Source organism: Tasmannia lanceolata, unplaced genomic scaffold, assembly GCF_043159265.1.
Source record: "Tasmannia lanceolata isolate RefF3 unplaced genomic scaffold, GAP_Taslan_0.1 ptg000054l, whole genome shotgun sequence".
NCBI lineage: Eukaryota > Viridiplantae > Streptophyta > Magnoliopsida > Canellales > Winteraceae > Tasmannia > Tasmannia lanceolata.
In genome coordinates, this window is record NW_027518731.1 from 3,409,052 (window position 1) to 3,429,840 (window position 20,789).

Here is a 20,789-nt window from a genome sequence, read left to right on the forward strand (position 1 = left end):
TAGTGTGTAGAGAACTCTCTACACATGTGTAGGAACCGTTTTCTCATGTGTGTATATATATATAAAGAAAACTCTCTACACATACTCTAGCTATAGTAGTATATATACTACTATAGTTAGAGTAAAAAGGAATGTCTTTTCTTTTTATGTGAGATTTACACATCAGCATTACTCTTTTACCATTAACCCCTTACTTGTTATCTCTATGAGAAAAGGAATGTCTTTTCTTCTTCTGTGAGATTTACACATCAGCATTACTCTTTTACCATTAACCCTTTTCCTGTTATCTCTATGAGAAATTATTTGAGGGTAAAATCGTAATCTACATACGAAAAGTACCGACCCTATGTACCTGTTTATTACAATTACAAAAAAAAACTACGAAGAAGAGGTAAAGACATATGACAATGATGAAAGAACTACTTTATATTACTCATGCAGGATACTTGCAAAATATTGACGGATTCTGGGCACCTGAAGAGGAACAACAATTACGGAAATCAATAGATTGGAGGGCTAGGATCAGCCTATATCGATTGGAGGGCTATGATCAGCCTATGAAAGAACTACTTTATATTACTCATGACGGATTCAATATAGCGCCCAAACTTCTGAACCTATCTACCCATCTATGCATTTGGGTGTCCTAGACTTTTGCCCTCTTGTTGCTGCTGCAAGTTGGGCATTTGTATTGCTTGATGTGCTCAGCTCTGGCGGGAGTGATCTTTACGCATTTTCCGTGGAACCATCTCTCACACACATCACAGCAAATCCAGAACTCATCACTCGCATAGTTCTCCCCACAGGCTCCACACAGTGTCAACCCTTGCTCGTCCTCCCCACTCTCCTCATCTTTTGGGGGTGCCATCTTCAACACCTTCATCTGGGAGTCAGACTGTCTGGGTTGCTGAAAAAACAACATCAGCATTGTTAAATTCAAGTTTTTATATGGGGTGCGTGTGAAGCTGCGCATAATCAAGGCGCCACCTTTGATATTTGATCCAACAACAGCCAACTTTACAAGAGGCTGTAGTTGGATCAAACACCTAGGGTGGCACCTTTGATATTTGTCCACATGTTCACCATATAATTTTGCTGTTGAACCCTATTTATAAGCTATTCAAAACTCACAAACCCACAAATCCAATAGAAAATTCCAACCTACCCTGTGACAGATATCAATATAGTCCAAATAAGATGATACAGGCACCCCCTTAATATGCAACCACATGCCCAACCCCCATCTTTTTTTACATTTTTCAGATTGATTCCCATTATATGCATTTGATGTGATGCTTTCAAAGTAAAGATAGAGGTAGAAGTCCATATTACCTCCCCTTTCAAAATGTATGGTAGGTCTCTTGGCAGTTAATGGATATTTTTGTTTTGTTGAAATGGAAAAATAAAAACACCGAAGGCATCAGATAATAAGCTTGGCAGTCAATGGATTTAAAGTTGCTTTATCTTATTTTTCAAAAAAAATGTTTGATTTATCTTAAGCAGCCCATTTAGCCACATCTTCCATGGAGTTCATGGAAGAGTGCTTCTTAAGCCATGTATTTGACACAATCCACAGATACACAAATACCCCCAAAGGGGATATGAGACGCACACCCTGAATTTTCATAGTTTTGGTAGTCACAAACAGCTGAAGATAGGTGAGGAGCAGAAGGCTCCGTTTCATTAGAACCCAATCTGCCCACTAGACCAGAAAAAGCGAGAAGAATATCACCCACGTGATTTCTAAAAATGCCTCCAACAGTCCAAACCCTGCAGAGCCCAGATAACCAATAGCAGCAGCACCAAAGTTGAATTTGATAACGCTTCTAGGGAGAGGACGCCATCTCTCTTTCCTATTACCTTTCCCACCCTCATGCAAATTATTTCCTCCCACTTTTCATAAAGGTCCTGAATAGAGTACCCATGGAATTCCTTAATCAAGCAGCCCAACAGAAGATAAGGCTCTTCAAAACCCCAATAACCGTCGCCAAGGAGAATTGATCACTTGGTACCTTCTCTGTCCTGGTCAATGGAGTCCCTGCGGGGTTTTCAGTAGATCGAGAGGGCTGAGGCAGGGTGATCCTTTATCCTTAAAGGCAAGTCGGAATGGTCAGTCGATCTCCAATCCCCAATTCGCTGATGACACACTCATATTTTAGGAGGAGGAAGAGGAGTTCACAAGAAACACCAAAAGACTCTTCAAGTGGTTCGAGATGGTGTCTGGGCTAAGAATCCACTTCACAAAGAGTTCCTTAGCAGGTATCAACTTGCTTAAGGAGGCGAAGCATCATGCTTCTATTGTTGGATGTAAAGAAGTGATCTTGCCGATCACTTATCTCGGTCTACCATTGGGATACGGAGTACCAAAAGCAGCGCTATGGGATCCTGTGATTGAAAGGATGGTAAGGAAGCTGGCAGCTTGGAAAAAAAGACCCCGATCTTTTGGAGGGAGGATTTCATCTTGCTAACCTATGTGTTCTTTGTAAGGGGATTCGGTAGATTGTCTTTTGGTTCACTGTTTTTTTTTTCGCATGGCAGGGTCTGGAATCGGGTGATGAGATGGTTTAGGTTATTGTGAGCAATGCCCCTGTCCATTGCAGGCCTATTTACTTAATTGAGATGTGTTCACCTCAGTTCGTTGTGTTGTAGTTTCTTGCATACGGTCTTTTGGGAACAATCTGGACAACATGGTTTGAGAAGAATAAGAGGATATTCGAGGATAGGAAATTGCCATGCAGTCATCTGATTTTGAAAGTCAAATCTTTCATTATTCATTGGGCTTGTGTGTGCAACGAATTCATAGTGCATAGGTATGAAGAATTCACTAGAAAGTGGGCTGAGATTTTGGTTGGTAATATTCCACAAAAGAAAATATATACGTCATGGAAAGGGCCTACCCATTATATACTACAATTAAATTTTGGCGGGTGCTCCATTGGCAATCCAAGACCAGCAGGAGTTGAAAGAGTTTTTAGAGATTACAATTGTAACATGCCTTTGTCTTTCTCTAGACCGATAGGTAGAACAAATTAAATGAAGGAGAGATAAGAGCTCTTCTTTCGAGGTTAAAGATTTTCAAGAGGGAGATGAGCAAGACTCTTATTGTCGAAGGGGGACTCTTCTAACGCTATATCGTGGGAAAACAGAAGTAGCATTGGTTTGTGGAGACAAGCTAGCTAGCTTGATTGAGGAAGTTGTAGATTTATGTAGAGATTGTACCATTCTCTTTACTTGTTTTCCAAGAAGCGCCAACGATTTAGCGGATGGTTTGGCTAAATCAGGAGGGAATAGAGAGATATTGTATGAGCAACCTAGAGAGATATTGTGTGAGGAGCAACCATTGCCCCTATGTAATGCTGTTCTCCTTTTAATGAAATCATTATCGTTTCAAAAAATGACTTCTTACTCTTTTTTAGCACACAAATTTAAATGATCAAACTAGAAGGAGAGAGGAGATGACTTACTTACCCATTTTTTATTGGCTTTCGATGTTCTATGCAGTAAATTACCATTGGGGATGTCATTGAGGGCTCTAAATTTATATACTAACCGAAGTTCAATGTGTAAGGTTAGATGTTTTCTTGGCCATATCTTATTTTCCACATTTCCAATTATTTTCCGGTATCTTGATAATTTTATGGAAAAAAAAAACCACAAGTTAATTCTAGAAAAAGGCAATCTGATTCTATGAAGTTGATTCAACCTGACCTTAAAACTTTACTAAGCGATTCAAGTTTCAAAAGATGAGAAAAATGAAATGGGTTGCCGGAAGGAATTTAGATTCATGGAGAGAGAGAGAGAGAGAGAGAGAGAGAGAGATTAAAAATGTAAAGCATTTAGACTCACCATCTTCGAGGTTGACTTGCTCTTGTTGCTGCTATTGGGGTTGGATGCTGACTTTTCTCTTGGTTGCTTCTTAGCATTCCCAGTCACGACCTCGAATATGGTAGGAAGTTCATTCATCATGTGAAAGAGCCTCTTCCTGCAATTTTACATATCCAACCAAAATGCAATACACATGGTTATTAAAGAACTTTTTTGAACTAGGGAAAAGAAAAAATCAATTACCATTCAAAAAAAGTCAATTGTTCCATAGAAAATAAGGTTATGAAACCGAGTACAACATGCAAGAGCTACTACAAATAGTTGTTCTTCATAGTTTTGAAATATAAATTTACTGAAAAGAATCCTAACATCATCTCTTGAAAATATGAGATGGACAATGCTACTCCACACATTGGTACCTGTAGACACCCCATTTTGACCGGACCATTTTCCCCAAAATCGAATAAATTTCTGAAATCGATTAAATTCCCGAATGAAGTTAAGCCGAAACCTCAAAATTAAAACCCCATTTCAATCAAAAGGGATAAAAAATACATAAAAATCCAAAAACAACAAAAACATAAAAAAACAACAAAAGCGTTTTTCGAAAAGCTGTTTCGAACTACGTTGGCTTGATCATTTTCCACAGGGTACGTAGGCAGCTTGGAATTTTCGTCCCAAGTTCAGTCAAACTTTTCAATAAAATCATTTAAACCCTTCAAAAAAAAATCATTTCAGCATCTAAAAATATCTTTCAAGCTTTTCCCAAAAATACAAAAACCAAAATGGGCAAGGATGGTGATTGCCAGGTCACTTGGAGCCTTCTTTTCATTTCATTTCCGATTTTGATCGTGGTTTGCCGGTTTTATCGGTTTTCCGACGTTTTATCGGGTTTTGGGATGGGCGACGACGTAGCGTGGCTCATTTACAGGGATTGTCCTCGTTGAGCCCAACGATAGGCTATGACGATCGCGAGACTTGTCCGATCTTTAGCGGATCAGGATCACTGAGCTCGATTCCTTTAGAATCGCTCCCTGAGTCTACCGTATGTCCCATTTTCTTTTCCCTGGCATTTTGGGTTTGCGCATACCGTCTATTTTCTGATTCCTTTCTTCCCTCGCATCTTTTAGTTTATCGTGTGTTTGTCTTTGGTTCCTTGTGTGTTTACTTTCAGCTTGCTTATTCCTTGTGCGTTTAGTTTCACATGCTTAGCTGTAGATATTTACTGCTTTTCTGCTTATCATATCTGCTATTACTTGCTTAGCTGTAGCTGTGCATGCGGATATTATTGCTTTCCTAGATGTGATGGGTTAGGAGTAGATGGATACTTGTTCCCATTTCACATGATTTTAGCCCAAAACTCTTCAAAATTAATTTAAAATGGCATAAGAGACCAGGTGCTTGCACTTGGGCGAATTGGGGGCGCTTAATACCTTCCCCATTCGTCATCAGGCACAGACTTTTGTATCTCTGGTTATCCGTTGCAACAGAGTATTTTATGGGATCCAGGGCCTACTTCCTTGGATGACAACTCTTCTTTGTTATAGGTACATATTGGTTCCGGGCTGGTCCTTGAATCGAGAGGTATCTCATTTATATCGCCACCCATGCTATGAGTGGCATCATTTCGAGAGTTCCTTGGTAGAGCTCTCCTTCACATTGTGAAGATCTTAGAGGATAGACGTGGGATCTCGTGTCCCTCGCCCACCGTCCTCGGGATCGAGATCCACAGGCTGGTGACTCTGTTGGGGAACTCTTGGAACATTACCTAACTCTGTAAAAATGCAATTTTTACTAATTTTGGAAGAAATTTGAACTAAAATCATTTTAAATGGGAACCTTTTCCGTTAGAATGCCAGGGGCACCAGATAGAGGCGTAAATAAAACAAGGGCTCACACACTCACTTCCATCCTCGGAGAGATACTATGAGTAGGAGCCGTGAGGGCTATACCCGCCTTCTAGCGCCACCGCACTAGTAGTATACTCAGCACCTAGACACTTCGTGTGTAAAACGGACATAGTTCGTTTACTGGAGGGAACTCACAGTATACAAGTAACTATGAAACCGGCCAGGTGAACCTCGCAGCTTGACTCTTATATATATATTGCATTGTACTTTGTTTGCATTTATGGACGAACATGTGTTGCTTACACATGTGGAGCCTAGACTTAGGAGCCTTGTCCTACTTATAGATTATTGTAGTTCACTTTAAGTGGCTACAACGCGGTCCTAGTACACTCACATGTCTGTCTTGAGTTAAGACCTCCTTGACTCCGCTAGATTAGACTAGGATTGGTGCCCCTGGTTAGGATGTATATATATGCATATATATTTATTACTAGATTAGGGCTTGCTTCATAGTTAGGTTTTCTTTCCTAATCTAATCCATTTTTCCCATCCATCCGTCTTTTGGATTATGATCAGATCATTGGTTTCACATCATTATCTTTATAGCCATGATCTATCTTCCCTGAGCTTGATCATTTGATCGATCTTGATAAGATCGCTCTGCATGCCAATTATGAGTCTATCTTGCCATTATTACTACCAGAGTGTGTGTTCTTGCTTAGAGCCCTGTTTTATCAAGACCATGACGGCGTACTCTTCATGTTTAGTTGTTGAGACCCTCCTAGTATAGCCATTATACTGCCAATTTTTTCCTAAAAACCTTAGAGTGATCATTATTCTTTTAGGTTTGTTGATGAACCATGTGCTTATCGTACCACATCTCCTAGTATAGCTGTCATGCTGCCGAATTTTCTCTAAATACCTTGAGTGTGATCATTATCCTTTTAGTCTTGTTGACAAACCTACCTTACCACATCTCCTTGTACAGCCGTTTCGCTGCCAGATTTTATCCAAGGGAATGATGTGTTTGTGCTACCTTTTGTTTCAACTTGCACATTACATTATCATGTGATTACTTCTCATTGAGCCTAGTGTTTATGGTGTCCATGACAGGAGTCTCACCCAATTGCTCATCATACCTCCTAAAAAAGAGCCTTCATCTCTGGACTCGCTCACTCTCGTCAGTCCAACCCCACCCAGATGGCTGAGTCTCTTGAGAGTCTTGTTAGGGCCGAAATGAGGGAAATGACGATGAAATCCAGGACCTGATAGACGGGGATCCCCTCATTCTTCTCGAACTCAAATGCTTCCGAGAACCCTGCACCTAACTATGTTGCACCTCTTCCACCCACCATGGAACCATTCAACTCATTCAACCCTTCATAGATCTTACCACTTCTGGGCTGGAAAATGAATGGGAATGAAAAGGAAAGATGTCATGGCTTGAACCCCTTGAAAACATCATACCAGAGAAAGCCTTGCCATTGTCAGGTGCTAAAGATCAATTTGAGCTTGGTCAACAGAAACCAAAGAGGCCGTTCCTTCTAAGATTCTAACTCCAGGGTTGCTCTCTCCAATCATTATCATCATTAATGAAGGCACGATGTCATGAACTTTCAGCGCTAGTCCATTGCCTCCAAAAAGTGTCATTTCTTCGAAATTCGTCCTTCTCGTGTGTGTAACCGCTCTCTTGTCCGAGTTTGTAGGTCAAATAATCATGTTAGTGTCAAGTCCAAGTATTTTGTGTTTGCTCGCCTTTCTTATGATGAGTCAGCATTCAACCCATTGTTATGTCTGATGTAAAGCTCAATGTTGCGTGTCGAGTATCATCAATGTACATAAACTTCTCAATGAAATGAACATGTGTTTTCAATATCAATTTTCCTCTGTGTTTCCTCTTGGATCTAATGTTGAACAAACTAAGACACCCTTCTCGGAAGATGATGCAGACGAAATTCCCCTCGAGATCTGAAAGATGGTCAAACGAGAGGAAGAGCGTCGAGCAAAGCCACTTAAAGACGAAATCGAAACTGTCGATGGTGGTATCGAAATCTGAAACTCGGGAAATACAGATTGGCAAAATTTTATCTCCCGAAGAGCGCGAAGAATCGATAAGCCTACTAAGAGGGTTCAAAGTAGTTCTGCTTGGCCATATGAGGATAAACCGGGAGCATGCCCTAGTGCTATTCAATGAAAGAGTCCCTCAGCTTTAGACATCAGGTCGAAAAAGCGAAAATTTCAGAAAGGGGAGCATCAGACATCAAGTGACGATAGTGAAAAGATTGAGAGAACCCTTGCGAGCAACAAAATCAAGGCCATAGAATATGAACCCCAAAAGAATATTTGGGCCATATATTCTGATGGAATTTCAAGTCAAAACAGTCAAGGAGTAGGGGGCGATCCTGATATTTAAAAAAAAAAAGGGAACCAGAAGAAAAATAACATCCAAAAGAGAAAAAGAAAAAGAAAAAGAATGAAAAAAGATGAGGATAGAATCCAGAACAAAAAAGGAGAAGGGAACATACCCTTACGTCAACTCCTTAGAAATATCTGAATCCCAAGAAGTGGAGTCAGTCCCAAATGATCTTTAGCATTCAAAGAAGACCCCGAGTCTTAGAATACCGAGCATCAATTCAAGATCCCAGAGACAGGTGAGAATTCTTTCAGACAAGCTTGCGCAGTACAGATGAAGTCCTTACAGGAAATGCCGCCAAACTCCTCAAAAAAAAAAAAAGAAGGAAAGATTCAAAGCTATTGAACCTCAATCATTTGAGAAAATCTCATGCCAGAACACCAGAAAGCCATCCTTGGCCGTTTGAACTTTCAAAACAAAAAAATTTCAAGTTTGAAAAATCCTTTTGCAAACACCTTTGAGCCTCAACAAAATCAAACATCCTTTTCAAGCGCCCACAAACCAGGGGCATTTTAACTCTGAACTACACAGACCTGATCCTTTTCTACAGGGTACGTAGGCAACCTGATCTTCCAGGTTCGGTCAACCTTTGAGTTAAAAGCTAAATCATTCTTTTTCAAACCCCAAGCGAACTACGGAGACCTGATCTTCCATTTTTGGGGTATGTAAGCAATCTGGTTAGACCAAATTCGGTCGAAATCATTTGAACCAAAGAAATATCCAACCCTTTTGAACCCACGCCCACCTAGAAAGTCCTTCTGGTGAACAAGGAAAGGTTCGAGGCAAAAGAAGAAAGAAAAGAGAAAAACGATGGAGTCTGAGACCCGCTAGGCTGAAAACCCGAAAGGGCGGCCTAAGCAAAAGTTAGGGTCATTCACCCGCTAAGTTGACAACCAAAAAGTCGGCTTAGGCAAAATTCAGGGTACTCAAGCCCGCTGGACCGAAAACCCGAAAGGGCAATCCAGGCAAAAGATAGGACAAGCGGTCCGCCGGATTGAAAACCTGGAAAGGCAATCTGGTCAATGGCAGTGACTTCTCACAAGGAGCGAATCAATGAGGTGAAGAAAGAACCTTCAACCGGAGCAAAATCTCATAGTCCAAGGAGTGCCAGCAAGCTTATTTTGACGCTCCTCTAAACTAGGGCATTGAAACCGAGCAATCTGAAAGGGATAATAACCATGAAGGAAATACTGAAGGAGGAGAGTAGTGTCCCTTGACACGGTATTCGAAATACTCTTAGAGTGGTTAGGCCATACCCTAAAACATATAACACATAAGATCCAAGAGTGAGTAAAAAAATGAGTTGAGTTTCTAGAGTGATAGTTTTCTTTAATTGAGTCATTTGAAATTCGTTTCTCCTATTTATTTGTTGTCATTTCCCTTTGAAGTCGAAGTCGCTGGCGTTGGAAGAATGGCAGCATGGCCTAAAAAAAAAAAAAAAATTTAGAGTAAATCCTGGTTTAGGTATCAGAAGGAGCAAGAGTCATCTTATTCAAACCTACCAGAGACCTTAAGCCTCCAGAAGTGAGCAATGCAAGAAAGAGATTCTTAGACTCAGGCGTCACGGTGATAGTCCTCCTCTCTCCATCCGAAAAAAAAAAACCTATGCAACATTAAGCATTCATGAAACCAAGCATCTTTTCTTCAACTATCATTGTTTTTTCCTTGAAACTCTGGTCATGGAAGCACAAGTACACTAGGGGCATCTTTTATGACGCCATCCAGCAAGTTGAGATAAGAGAGGTTACGAGCACATCCCGAGTCAAACCTCCAATCTCCCTAGCTGAGCTTACTCTACAACAGAGTCAACTCATCAGCAAAATCAGTCCCCAGTAGAGTCTAGAATCTACTTCCCTGAAAGTATGCTGTCAACTGCTCCAAGCACTCAATTCCCAACAGAATCCAATTCTTTCAGAAAGGGGTCAATATCCAAAATTCCAGCAAATCATGTGAGTCCCGTCCTCAGCAAGGAACTCACACTCCCTTTTTCTCGGCAAGAGACAAGACAATTCTCAAGGGGATCAATCTGAATCAATCAATCGATCCAAATCAATCAATCAATCAAAAGCATGAGAGTATCAATCTTTTCATAAGAATTTTACTCTTCAAACAAATCTCCCTTGCTTGTTACTGCGTGAGGGTTCCGCATAACAAAGCTTTTCCTTTTGATTAGTGCGTGAGGGTCCGCCTAATTAAAATTTTCCTTTTGTTACTGTGTGAGGGTTCCACATAACGAAGTTTTTTCTGCTTGTTACTGCGTGAGGGTTCCGCATAACAGAACTTTCCCTTTTGATTAGTGCGTGAGGGTTCCGCCTAATTAAAATTCCCCCTTTTGTTACTGTGTGAGGGTTCCACATAACAAATTTCCATTGCTTGTTATTGCGTGAGGGTTCCGCATAACAAAGCTTTTCCTTTTGATTAGTGCGTGAGGGTCCGCCTGATTAAAATTTCCCATTTTGTTACTATGTGAGGGTTCCACATAACAAATTTCCATTGCTTGTTATTGCGTGAGGGTTCCGCATAACAAAGCTTTCCCTTTTTATTAGTGCGTGAGGGTTCCGCCTAATTAAAATTCCCCCTTTTGTTACTGTGTGAGGGTTCCACATAACAAATTTCCATTGCCTGTTACTGCGTGAGGGTTCCGCATAACAAAACTTTCCCTTTTGATTAGTGCGTGAGGGTTCCGCCTAATTAAAATTCCCCCTTTTGTTACTGTGTGAGGGTCCACATAACAAATTTTCCTTGTTACTGCGTGAGGGTTCCGCATAACAAAGCTTTCCCGTTTGATTAGTATGTGAGGGTTCCGCCTAATTAAAATTCCCCCTTTTGTTACTGTATGAAGGTTCCACATAACAAATATTCTTTGCTCGTTAATGCGTGAATGTTCCGCATAACAAAGCTTCCCTGTGGTTAGCGTGTGAAGGTTCCACCTAACCAAATCTCCCGTTAGTGCGCGAAGGTCCCGCCTAACTAAAAATTCTATTTTCAAGGGGTGAAGGTTCCGCCTGATTATCCCAGCCTCATTTTCAGTGCGTGTGGGTTCCGCCTGATTGTTCAAAGTCCAATATGCCATTTAATAAAAATCCAATCCCTTTTGTATCTTTTCATTTCAAATCTCCGACCGATCAAAATGTGTTGTTTCTTCAGCTTTGGCAATCTTGTGACGAGCGCCCTCTGCCAAAGAGGGACATCTGTAAACACCCCATTTTGACCAGACCATTTTCCCCAAAATCGAATAAATTTCTGAAATCGAGTAAATTCCGGAATGAAGTTAAGCTGAAACCTCGAAATTAAAACCCCTTTTCAATCAAAAAGGATAAAAATACATAAAAATCCAAAAACAACAAAAGTGTTTTTCGAAAAGCTGTTTCGAACTACGTTGGCTTGATCCCTTTCCACAGGGTACGTAGGCAGCTTGGGATTTTCATCCCAAGTTCAGTCAAACTTTTCAATAAAATCATTTAAACCCTTCAAAAAAAATCATTTCAGCATCTAAAAATATCTTTCAAGCTTTTCCCAAAAATACAAAAACCAAAATGGGCAAGGATGGTGATTGCCAGGTCACTTGGAGCCTTCTTTTCATTTCATTTCATTTCCGATTTTGATCGTGGTTTGCCGGTTTTATCGGTTTTCCGACGTTTTATCAGGTTTTGGGATGGGCGACGACGTAGCGTGACCCCTTTACAGGGATTGTCCTCGCTAAGCCCAACGATAGGCTATAACGATCGCGAGACTTGTCCGATCTTTAGCGGATCAGGATCACTGAGCTCGATTCCTTTAGAATCGCTCCCTGAGTCTATCGTATGTCCCATTTTCTTTTCCCTGGCATTTTGGGTTTGCGCATACCGTCTATTTTCTGATTCCTTTCTTCCGTCGCATCTTTTAGTTTATTGTGTGTTTGTCTTTGGTTCCTTGTGTGTTTACTTTCAGCTTGCTTATTCCTTGTGCGTTTAGTTTCACATGCTTAGCTGTAGATATTTACTGCTTTTCTGCTTATCATATCTGCTATTACTTGCTTAGTTGTAGCTGTGCATGCGGATGTTATTGCATTCCTAGATGTGATGGGTTAGGAGTAAATGCGGTGAGTTAGGATTTGGATGTTTATTTTCTTTTGCCCATCCCCGGGTCATGCATGCTTAGATAGACGTTTCTTCGGAGATACTTGTTCCCATTTCACATGATTTTAGCCCAAAACTCTTCAAAATTAATTAAAAATGGCATAAGAGACCAGGTGCTTGCACTTGGGCGAATTGGGGGTGCTTAATACCTTCTCCATTCGTCATCAGGCACGGACTTTTGTATCTCTGGTTATCCGTTGCAACAGAGTATTTCATGGGATCCATGGCCTACTTCCTTGGATGGCGACTCTTCTTTGTTATAGGTACATCTTGGTTCCGGGCTGATCCTTGAATCGAGAGGTATCTCATTTATATCGCCACCCATGCTATGAGTGGCATCATTTCGAGAGTTCCTTGGTAGAGCTCTCCTTCACATTGTGGAGATCTTAGAGGACAAACGTGGGATCTCGTGTCCCTCGCCCACCGTCCTCGGGATCAGGGTCCACAGGGGCACCAGATAGGTGCGTAAATAAAACAAGGGCTCACACACTGGGGACAAGATGGGTATGGTCGGTGGGGAAGTGGCCTCTCCTCTCCCTCTCCTCTCTTTTTTTATTAGCTGCCTATGGGGCTCCCCTGTTGGGAGAAAAAATGAAGAAAACCCCTTTCTTGCTCTCCCCTCTTTCCCCCTCTTGCGGCTGTCCATCCGGCTCCCTTAAGCCCTAATTCATTTCGCACTTAAGAGGGGAAATGAATAAATTCGCGCCCCTATTCTTGCCTTGAACAGCCCCTACAAGTGTGTTGCTCACTCTCTTTGCAAAGTGGGGTGGGCTGTCCCTAGAAATAAAAGGGGGGCGAATGTATTATTCTCTTTGTATATATAGGGCTTTGATATTGGCACTCTTTATCTCGCTATACCACACCCCTTTTCCTTGTCTAGCTAGAAAAAAAAAATTAACACCTCCAAGCTTGGTTTTTGCACAAACTTGACTGGTCTTTTCTTCACTTTGTCATCTTATAAAAGGAATGGAATATTCAAAACACGAGAGGATGGGTGTTCATATCCAAATATGGTGTGCAAATGAACACTGGGACTCACATAAAGGGGTGTTAATACCAAAGTTCTGGGCATTTTGTACTTTTTCTCACTTTCTTGCAAAAAATGGACAAAACTGAGGTAACTAAATAGGGAGACCCTAAGAAGCATGAGTACGGGTACGGGGTGCGGGTACGCGGGTACGTGATTTTCAAAAAAAACCCAGGTGCGGGTACGTTTGGGTACGCTGAATATAATAATATTTTTTATTATTTTATTTTCAAAGTTTCAATTCTACTCCAGATTTTGTCTGCCAAACAAACAGCAAGGCCTAAACAATTAAAGTAAAAATTACCCACAATCTCAAACAAACAAAGCCTAAACAAACATCTACTGATTTTTTCCTATCCATTTAATTTATCTGAGGTGCATGTTCTCTCCATAGAAAATGAGCCAACAAATGGTTTTTTGCAAAATTGCCTAGTAAATCCCAATCGGATTTCAAAATCTGAAACGAACAGGGCCTTAAAGGCTTAAACCCTAGATGGCTGGCACAATGGCACCTTAGATAAATTAAATGAATAGCACAAAACCTTTAATTTTGAGATTGTGGCAACTGATTATGAGCCTCAAACCTATTATCAGACTCAAATTAGATTTGGGGAACACAATCAGTTGGCATAATCTCAAGAAAAAAAATGGGAGAGAAAGAGAGAGAGCGGGAGAGATAGAGAGAGAGAGAGTGCAGTATCATTTCAAGAGAAATTATATGGTGTAAGGGCTTACAACAATAAGGCCTTTTGTACGGTGGAAGTACCACCCTTGTCTTTTGATCCAACAACAGCTCCTCAAAAAGCTCAAAAAGTGAGCTGTTGTTGGATCAAAACGGTACCCCTACCATTTTGTTGTAAGCCCTTACACCACATAAAATCCCTCATGTCAAAAAAAAAAAAGAGAGAAAGAGAGCAGTAGAGAGAGAAAGAGAGCAGTAGAGAGGGAGGGTGAGAGAGAGAGAGAGAGAGAAATACCTTTGAGAGAGAGGGAGGGAGAGCCGGAGAGAGCCGCCGCCGGAGAATCCATCCGGAGAGGGAGTCACACAGAGAGAAGGCGAGAGAGAAGCGTTAGGGTTAAAACCCTTCGTTTGCTTTTTATCTCATTTTAAACACCACCCCCCCCCCCCTCCTTTTACCTCAACACGCCCCCAACTATTTTTTTTTTTTTAAAACATCTGGTTGTGCGCACCCCGAACGTACCCGATACGCACCCGAAAGTCAAATTTCGTTTTTTTTTAAAACCCATCTTTGGGTGCGTACCCGGTACGTACCCGGGACGTACCCGAGGGTACCCGTACCGGATACGCACCCGACATGGGTACGAGGGCTTTTTAGGGGTACCCGTGCTTCCTTGGGGAGACCTAATGAGGTTTGGGGGGCACTCGGGCTTCCAAAAGATTTCAAAATGATATGCGAATGGGCATTTTCGGGCTCTTTTGCATTTTAGGACTCGATTCTTCGGGAATTTTTGGGATTCGGTTTCGAAACTTTATTCGGTTTTCGGGAATTTATTCGATTTTGGGAATTAGGGTCCGGTCAAAATGGGGTGTCTACAGTACCTAAAGAATGTTCGAGCAACAGATCAATTTCAACGCTTATACAAGTATGCCAGCATCAAACGGGTCATTCCAACTTCGTGCATAAGCGCGCGCGCGCGCACACACACACACACACACACACACACACACACACACACACACATATATATATATATATATAAAGCAATATGATAAATAGCGATTTTTTCTTGTTTTTTCAAAATCTCACGGAACGACGCCTGGATATCCTTCTCGATTTCGACAATCGTCTCCCCTCTTGAATACTGAAATTCCAACTCAATCCCTTACTTCATGGATTTTTCACGCTGTTTTCGCCATTGAGCCCCTTGTGAATTTGCCTAATTCCATCTCATCAGGTGTGTCCCTCCCTCCCTCCCTGAACTGCATACCTTTGTAATCAGTTTCAGGATCCGATTCATTTCCAACATGAGTAGAACCCTTTCCTTTTCCTATCGGGTCTCTTTCTCTTCCACCCCTAGACGACGGATGGAGGACCGTTTACCGTGCAACTCTGCCATGTGAAAGAGGAACCCCGCTCTCCCTTTTGAGTCACCATCGAATGACTCACCCCACAGATGTACCGACAGCTTGAAGGTCTCAAAGGAGAAGGTTGTAAATTCTAACCCATATCCCTTGGAAGGCAATCTTCTGAGCATAACGTGAAGACTCTTTTTTCGCCATCTTGCTTTCTCCACATGTTCCTTCCAGGCCACAGACATGGTTTTAAATTTCGGCCGAAACAAAACGTTTCGGCCGAAATATTTCGGTTTCGGTGGAAAACGAAACGAAATTCACAGTGAGTCGGAAAAGTACCAAATTTCGCCGAAACGAAAAATTTCGGTGAAATTTCGAAAATTTCGGTGAAATTTCGAAAATTTCGGTGAAATTTCGAAAATTTCGGTGAAACGTTTCGGTGAAGTACAAAATTTCACCGAAATTTCGGTGAAACGTTTTGGAAATTTTGGAAATTTCGGTGAAATTTCCGAAATTTTTACAAGATTTCGTCCGAAATTTAGTACCGAAACCGAGATTTATAACCTTGGCCACAGAAGCTAGGGTTTCTCTAAAGTTTAGTTGATTCTGATACGTTATGTAGGAATTGAGAGAGACGGATCTGTAGCATTCTCCAATTTCGGAGCAAATGGAGACGCTGATCCGAGAGCCAACGACCCCTCTCTTCCTCCCCGAAAATCTCTTTGGAACTTCTCTGACTTGCAAAAGCCCTTTCATGTGGCTTCTTCCACAGAAAAAATAATCGAGACCCCATGGCATTGGAAATCAATGTCCTTGAAGACTTCTAACGGACTAGTTGAGAACAAAAAATTCGGAGTTTGTCATCATTGCGGGTGATATTTCTATAGAATTTATAAATACATATGATCTACTTGCAGACATATTCACAAAACCACTTAATGAAGATAGATTTTGTGATATTATGAGTAGTCTAAACATTTGGAGCCTTGAACAAGTTAAAGAATTTGAAAATGGTACTTGATTGTGTATTTATCAGCGTGAATCTTATGATCTTAGCTAGCTTTGAATGTCCACACTTATTAGACCATACTTGATCAGCTAGCTTTGAATGTCCACACAATGAGTGTAACATTTTTTATACTGAATTTTTTTATCTATTGTTATCTTAGCAAAAGAAAAAAGAAAACAATGAAGTGCAGACATTTGGATTGCCACTATGACAGCTCATAAAACAAGAACAAGAACCGACCAACTGACCAAATTACCATCCCAAGAACCAAATACTGTAACAAACAAAGTTCTGTGTGAAAATAAAAGATAGAATGATGCACCTTGATAATGTCTCACCTAATAAATTCCTAGGGCCTTTATATTCTTCAAGAATGTAAAATTAAGGCTCAAATATGAAATATCTATCAATATTTGAAGTGCATAACAGACAAAAATGCATACAGATATCTCTCTCTCTCTCTCTCTCTCTCTCTCTCTCTCTCTCTCTCTCTCTCTCTCTCTCTCTCTCTCTCTATATATATATATATATATATATATATATATATATATATATATATAAATGAATTTCTACATAAAAAATATTTAAGAAAAAGAAAAAAGATGAGTTTAATGGCATGTCTTTTCAATTAATTGCCTATCAGTGCAACAAAAACAATAATAGTTACCTTTCATTTTTGTCAAAACCAAAGCGTGCGCCGAAATAAAACGCGACCGCAAGTAACCATGCATCGCTGTGAACTGCAACTAATGATAACCAGTCCTTTTCTTGCATTCCATCCCGAGCAAAATTTATTCCGAGTGCTGGCTCAGGAAGCTCCGGAGGAACTTCCTCAGCAGGCAGGTTAACTTCCCATGATTCATTGGGAAGTCCGTACAAACAAAGGTTCTCTTTTTCTGTCAATGCACCACTCATGTCTTAAGAAACAGTACGCAATACTGTCTTCATCAAATGATCAGACCAGACAAATTCCTTGTGGCCAGTAAAAAATTACTATATAAAGTAGTAATAGAATAAAATGTTCTAAAACTCGAACTAGACTAAGAAATATATCCTTTAATATAGGAGTTTAGTCAATAACTACTTATGCCGTTATTAATGGCACTGTGTGTGGCCCTGCATACTAAAACATACATCTGTGTACATATTTGGGAATTTATTCAATAGTTATTGTTAGTGTCTGACATTATTTAATACTCTTGAGTCTTGATTCCAATGGTTCTTATATCGCGAAGAGGATTAATATTTTTAGCGACACCATGCATTCTAAATTGGTATTGTACATAAATGTTCAACATGTTGGCAATTGACATAGACCGAATACCGAATCAGAACCCAATTTTAAAGAGCTGCTTGGAAGAGACCTGTCCATAACAGCCCTCCTATTTTTCCAAAGATCCTACACCACATTTATTTCCATTTTTTATGAAAAGAATGCCCCAATTTGCAGAGTGAGGTCAATCTGAGTCGATCAGCTAGTTCTTAAGCACTTAAATTGTACTGCCAAAATAGAATCTGTTCACTCTTAAAGAGGAAACCTCTTGGCAATGTAAGAACCATTAACACCCAAAACAAAAAGCAGCTTCACGCACAATTGGAAATTCTGATTGGTGACACAGGGTAATAATTTCTCGGAAAAGTTAAATTCCATACAAAATATTTAATAACAGTAGTAGAAGATACGAAAGCAGGGATGCAATAGCAGCAAAATTCCCAAAGATCAACAAAACCATAAATTGCAAATGAGTAAATCGAGGATGGTGGACAGTTGGGAGTTGGGACTATTTTAAAAAAAGAAAGTGTCTGCATATCATTTCCCCAACTTTATTGAAAAGCGAGTACTCGATTGATGCGGTCATAACTCGGGAGAGTCCAAGGAGTTTTTATTATAGGACACGGAACACGGCCACGGGGAAAGGGAGTCGAGTCGAGGGAGTTTTAAAACTATGGAAGAAAGAGTCTACCAACAAGTATTATAACATAATAAATGTTACTGCTGCTGACCAAGAAAAAATAATTTAGACTAATAATAGTAATAATAATAATAATAATATTGTTCATAGAAAGAAGACAAAATTAGATAATTTGAAAACTAGCTTAAATTTTCACTCACTTTAAAAAAAAAAAAGAACACAGAGCATAAGAATTCAAGGGTTCCCAAAAGAAAAGCTTTGAAAAAAGGATATTAGACTTTTGCTATCTAAATAAATAAAATAATAAAAAAACAAATACAAGTGAACCTACAAATTCTGCAGAACCAAAGGAAACATTAAAAAAAAGTCCAACAAAATAAAGAGGTTAAGACAATATAACGACATTAACCTAGGCTCAGAGGAAAAACATCATAGATAGGGCCTGTTTGGATTGTAGGAATTTTCAGGAAAAGTTTGGAAAGGAAAAATATTTCCAAAACCATCTACTTTATTTACACATGAAGAAGTATAACTTGAACCAACCCTATTCAATTTTTACGTAGAGGGAGCTTCAACTTATGATGATATCCCTCTACATTAAGCATAATCATATTATTTCCCTCGAGGAGAAAAAAAAAATTTTGGTTTTTCTTGCAATCCAAACAAGACCTAAATCTTGGGCATTGAGAGAAAACTCACCGGGATCACATTCCTGATAAAACTTGTCAACATCTGCAACGAACAGAAACAGAGAAAACTGGAAGAAATTACGAAAACACTGAGAAATTTTAGGAAGCGAGTAAAGAATGTGAGAAAGCAAGCGAACCAGTTGTGAGAGCTTTGATCATTCCTTGGCGCCGGCCTCTGAAATCCTTGAAAACGTCCTCCACCGTGCGAGGATTGTGCGGCGGTCCTTCCATGCCCTACTTTACCCTAATAAAACTCGTTAGGGTTTTTTTTCTGAGATAGAGAGAGAGAGAGAGAGATTAGGGCTTTTTCTCGAGAGCTTTAATATAGTTCAGAGAGAGAGAGAGAGAGACATGGGTTATATGGTTTAGAAGGGAATGGGATGAGAAGAGTGATGGAACTCGTTAGGGTTTTTTCTGCCCATCTTTGAATTTTGTAAGGGGGCTGCTTTATTCTTTCTGCAACGAAACCAACAGAGAAAACAGAAAGCCAAGACCAACACAGACACAGAAAACAGGGGTTTTGGGATTTTGAAAGCTGAGACTGAGAGCTTCTTTTTCTTTTTGGGCGAGGGAGTTTATTCGGAGATTTTATTATATGGTGTAAGCCCGTAATGTATGATGCAGTGTTTTTTTTAAAAGGGTATTTTGTACGGGCCACACCATATGTACATTTGATGGGATGATCCTAACCCCTTGATCGATAGAGGTTTCCATAGTATGCAACTCCTCTATAGATCGGAGGGATAGGATTATCCGATTTTTGGTTAATCCTTAAATTACTCTGTGGCCATCAAATGGACGGTTTCGATCATCCTATGATGTAGTCCGTACAGTATTTTTGAAAGATACTGGGCTTACAACATCTAAAACCTCGTTTATCCGTTGCTGTCTTGCATGCCCTATCATATGACATGGTTTTTCAATTCGGTCATGTGACCAATCGTTGCACCAGATCGCTGTCTCCTCCTGTCCAATAAAACATTTTGGCCTAACTAAGAGTTATGGGCATTGGATCAAAATTTATATCATCCATTCATGTGGGCCCGCTCTACTTTTTGGGTCCTACAAGGGAGCATTTATGTGAGATCAAGACCGTTTGATCATGTACAACATCACAAGGGGACCCATATTGAACATAGAGACATGTCATGTGTATGATAAAGGACAACGTGCTTAGAGTGGAATTTAAATGGGTTTTTTTTTTTTTTTTTTTTTTTTTTTTTACAAAGAGCACTTAAAGATTATATTCCAGACTTTTAGAGACAATCTGTATGCGAATTCTGGCTTGATGATGTGTCCTTCTTGGGGCATGTGATTTCCAAGGATGGAATCTCTGTTGATCCAAAAAAGATAGAAGCCGTAGTTGAGTGGAAGAGGCCTAGCACAGTGTCAGAGATACGGAGTTTCTTGGGATTAGCAGGCTACTACCAACGATTTGTCGAAGGATTCGCTCGTTTGGCAGTGCCATTAACTAGACTGACCCATAAAGGTGTTAAATTTCAGCAGTCTAATGAATGCGAAGAAAGTTTTCAAGAGTTAAAAAGACAGTTAGTGTCTGACCCTATCCTTTCTCTACCTGTGGAGGGAGGAATTTTTACCATTTATAGTGATGCTTCTAAGATGGGTTTAGGTTGTGTTCTTATGCAAGATGGCATAGTGATAGCGCATGCGTCCCGACAATTAAAACCATATGAGCGAAATTACCCCACTCATGACCTTGAGTTGGCAGTTGAAATACCCCAAACCCAACCCAAACATGGAAACGTTGGGGGGAGAGGGTATTTTCGTCCCAAAAAAATAAAAATTATAAAATATTGATTTTATTTAATTAGTAAATTAAAAAGAGGAATAAAATAGTTTCCTAATTAGAGTTGGTTAGGGTTTCCAAACGCCTTGCTAAGTTAGGATTC

The 20,789-nt window shown here is 40.2% G+C and overlaps 1 protein-coding gene across 1 annotated transcript; it reads right to left on the minus strand.

Annotated features, from left to right (window-relative positions):
- Positions 1–204: 204 nt before the first annotated feature.
- LOC143864721 (PHD finger protein ALFIN-LIKE 4-like) lies at positions 205–19,488 on the minus strand. The gene is made up of 5 exons (XM_077375505.1): positions 19,017–19,488; positions 18,890–18,922; positions 16,945–17,173; positions 3,847–3,982; positions 205–907 (listed from the first exon to the last, which is right to left on the minus strand). The coding sequence occupies exons 1-5, from the start codon at positions 19,108–19,110 to the stop codon at positions 647–649; spliced, it is 753 nt and encodes a 250-aa protein (XP_077231620.1). The 5' UTR covers positions 19,111–19,488; the 3' UTR covers positions 205–646.
- Between the last annotated feature and the right edge of the window lie 1,301 nt (positions 19,489–20,789).

What these genes read in the sequence shown, in the direction of transcription:
- LOC143864721 (XM_077375505.1), bottom strand. Translation starts at nt 19,110, where the DNA reads ATGGAAGGACCGCCGCACAATCCTCGCACGGTGGAGGACGTTTTCAAG. An exon ending in GATCAAAGCTCTCACAACTG is followed by an intron (nt 18,923 to 19,016) that starts GTTCGCTTGCTT and finishes TGTTCGTTGCAG; the next exon opens with ATGTTGACAAGTTTTATCAG. An exon ending in TTATCAGGAATGTGATCCCG is followed by an intron (nt 17,174 to 18,889) that starts GTGAGTTTTCTC and finishes GTGCATTGACAG; the next exon opens with AAAAAGAGAACCTTTGTTTG.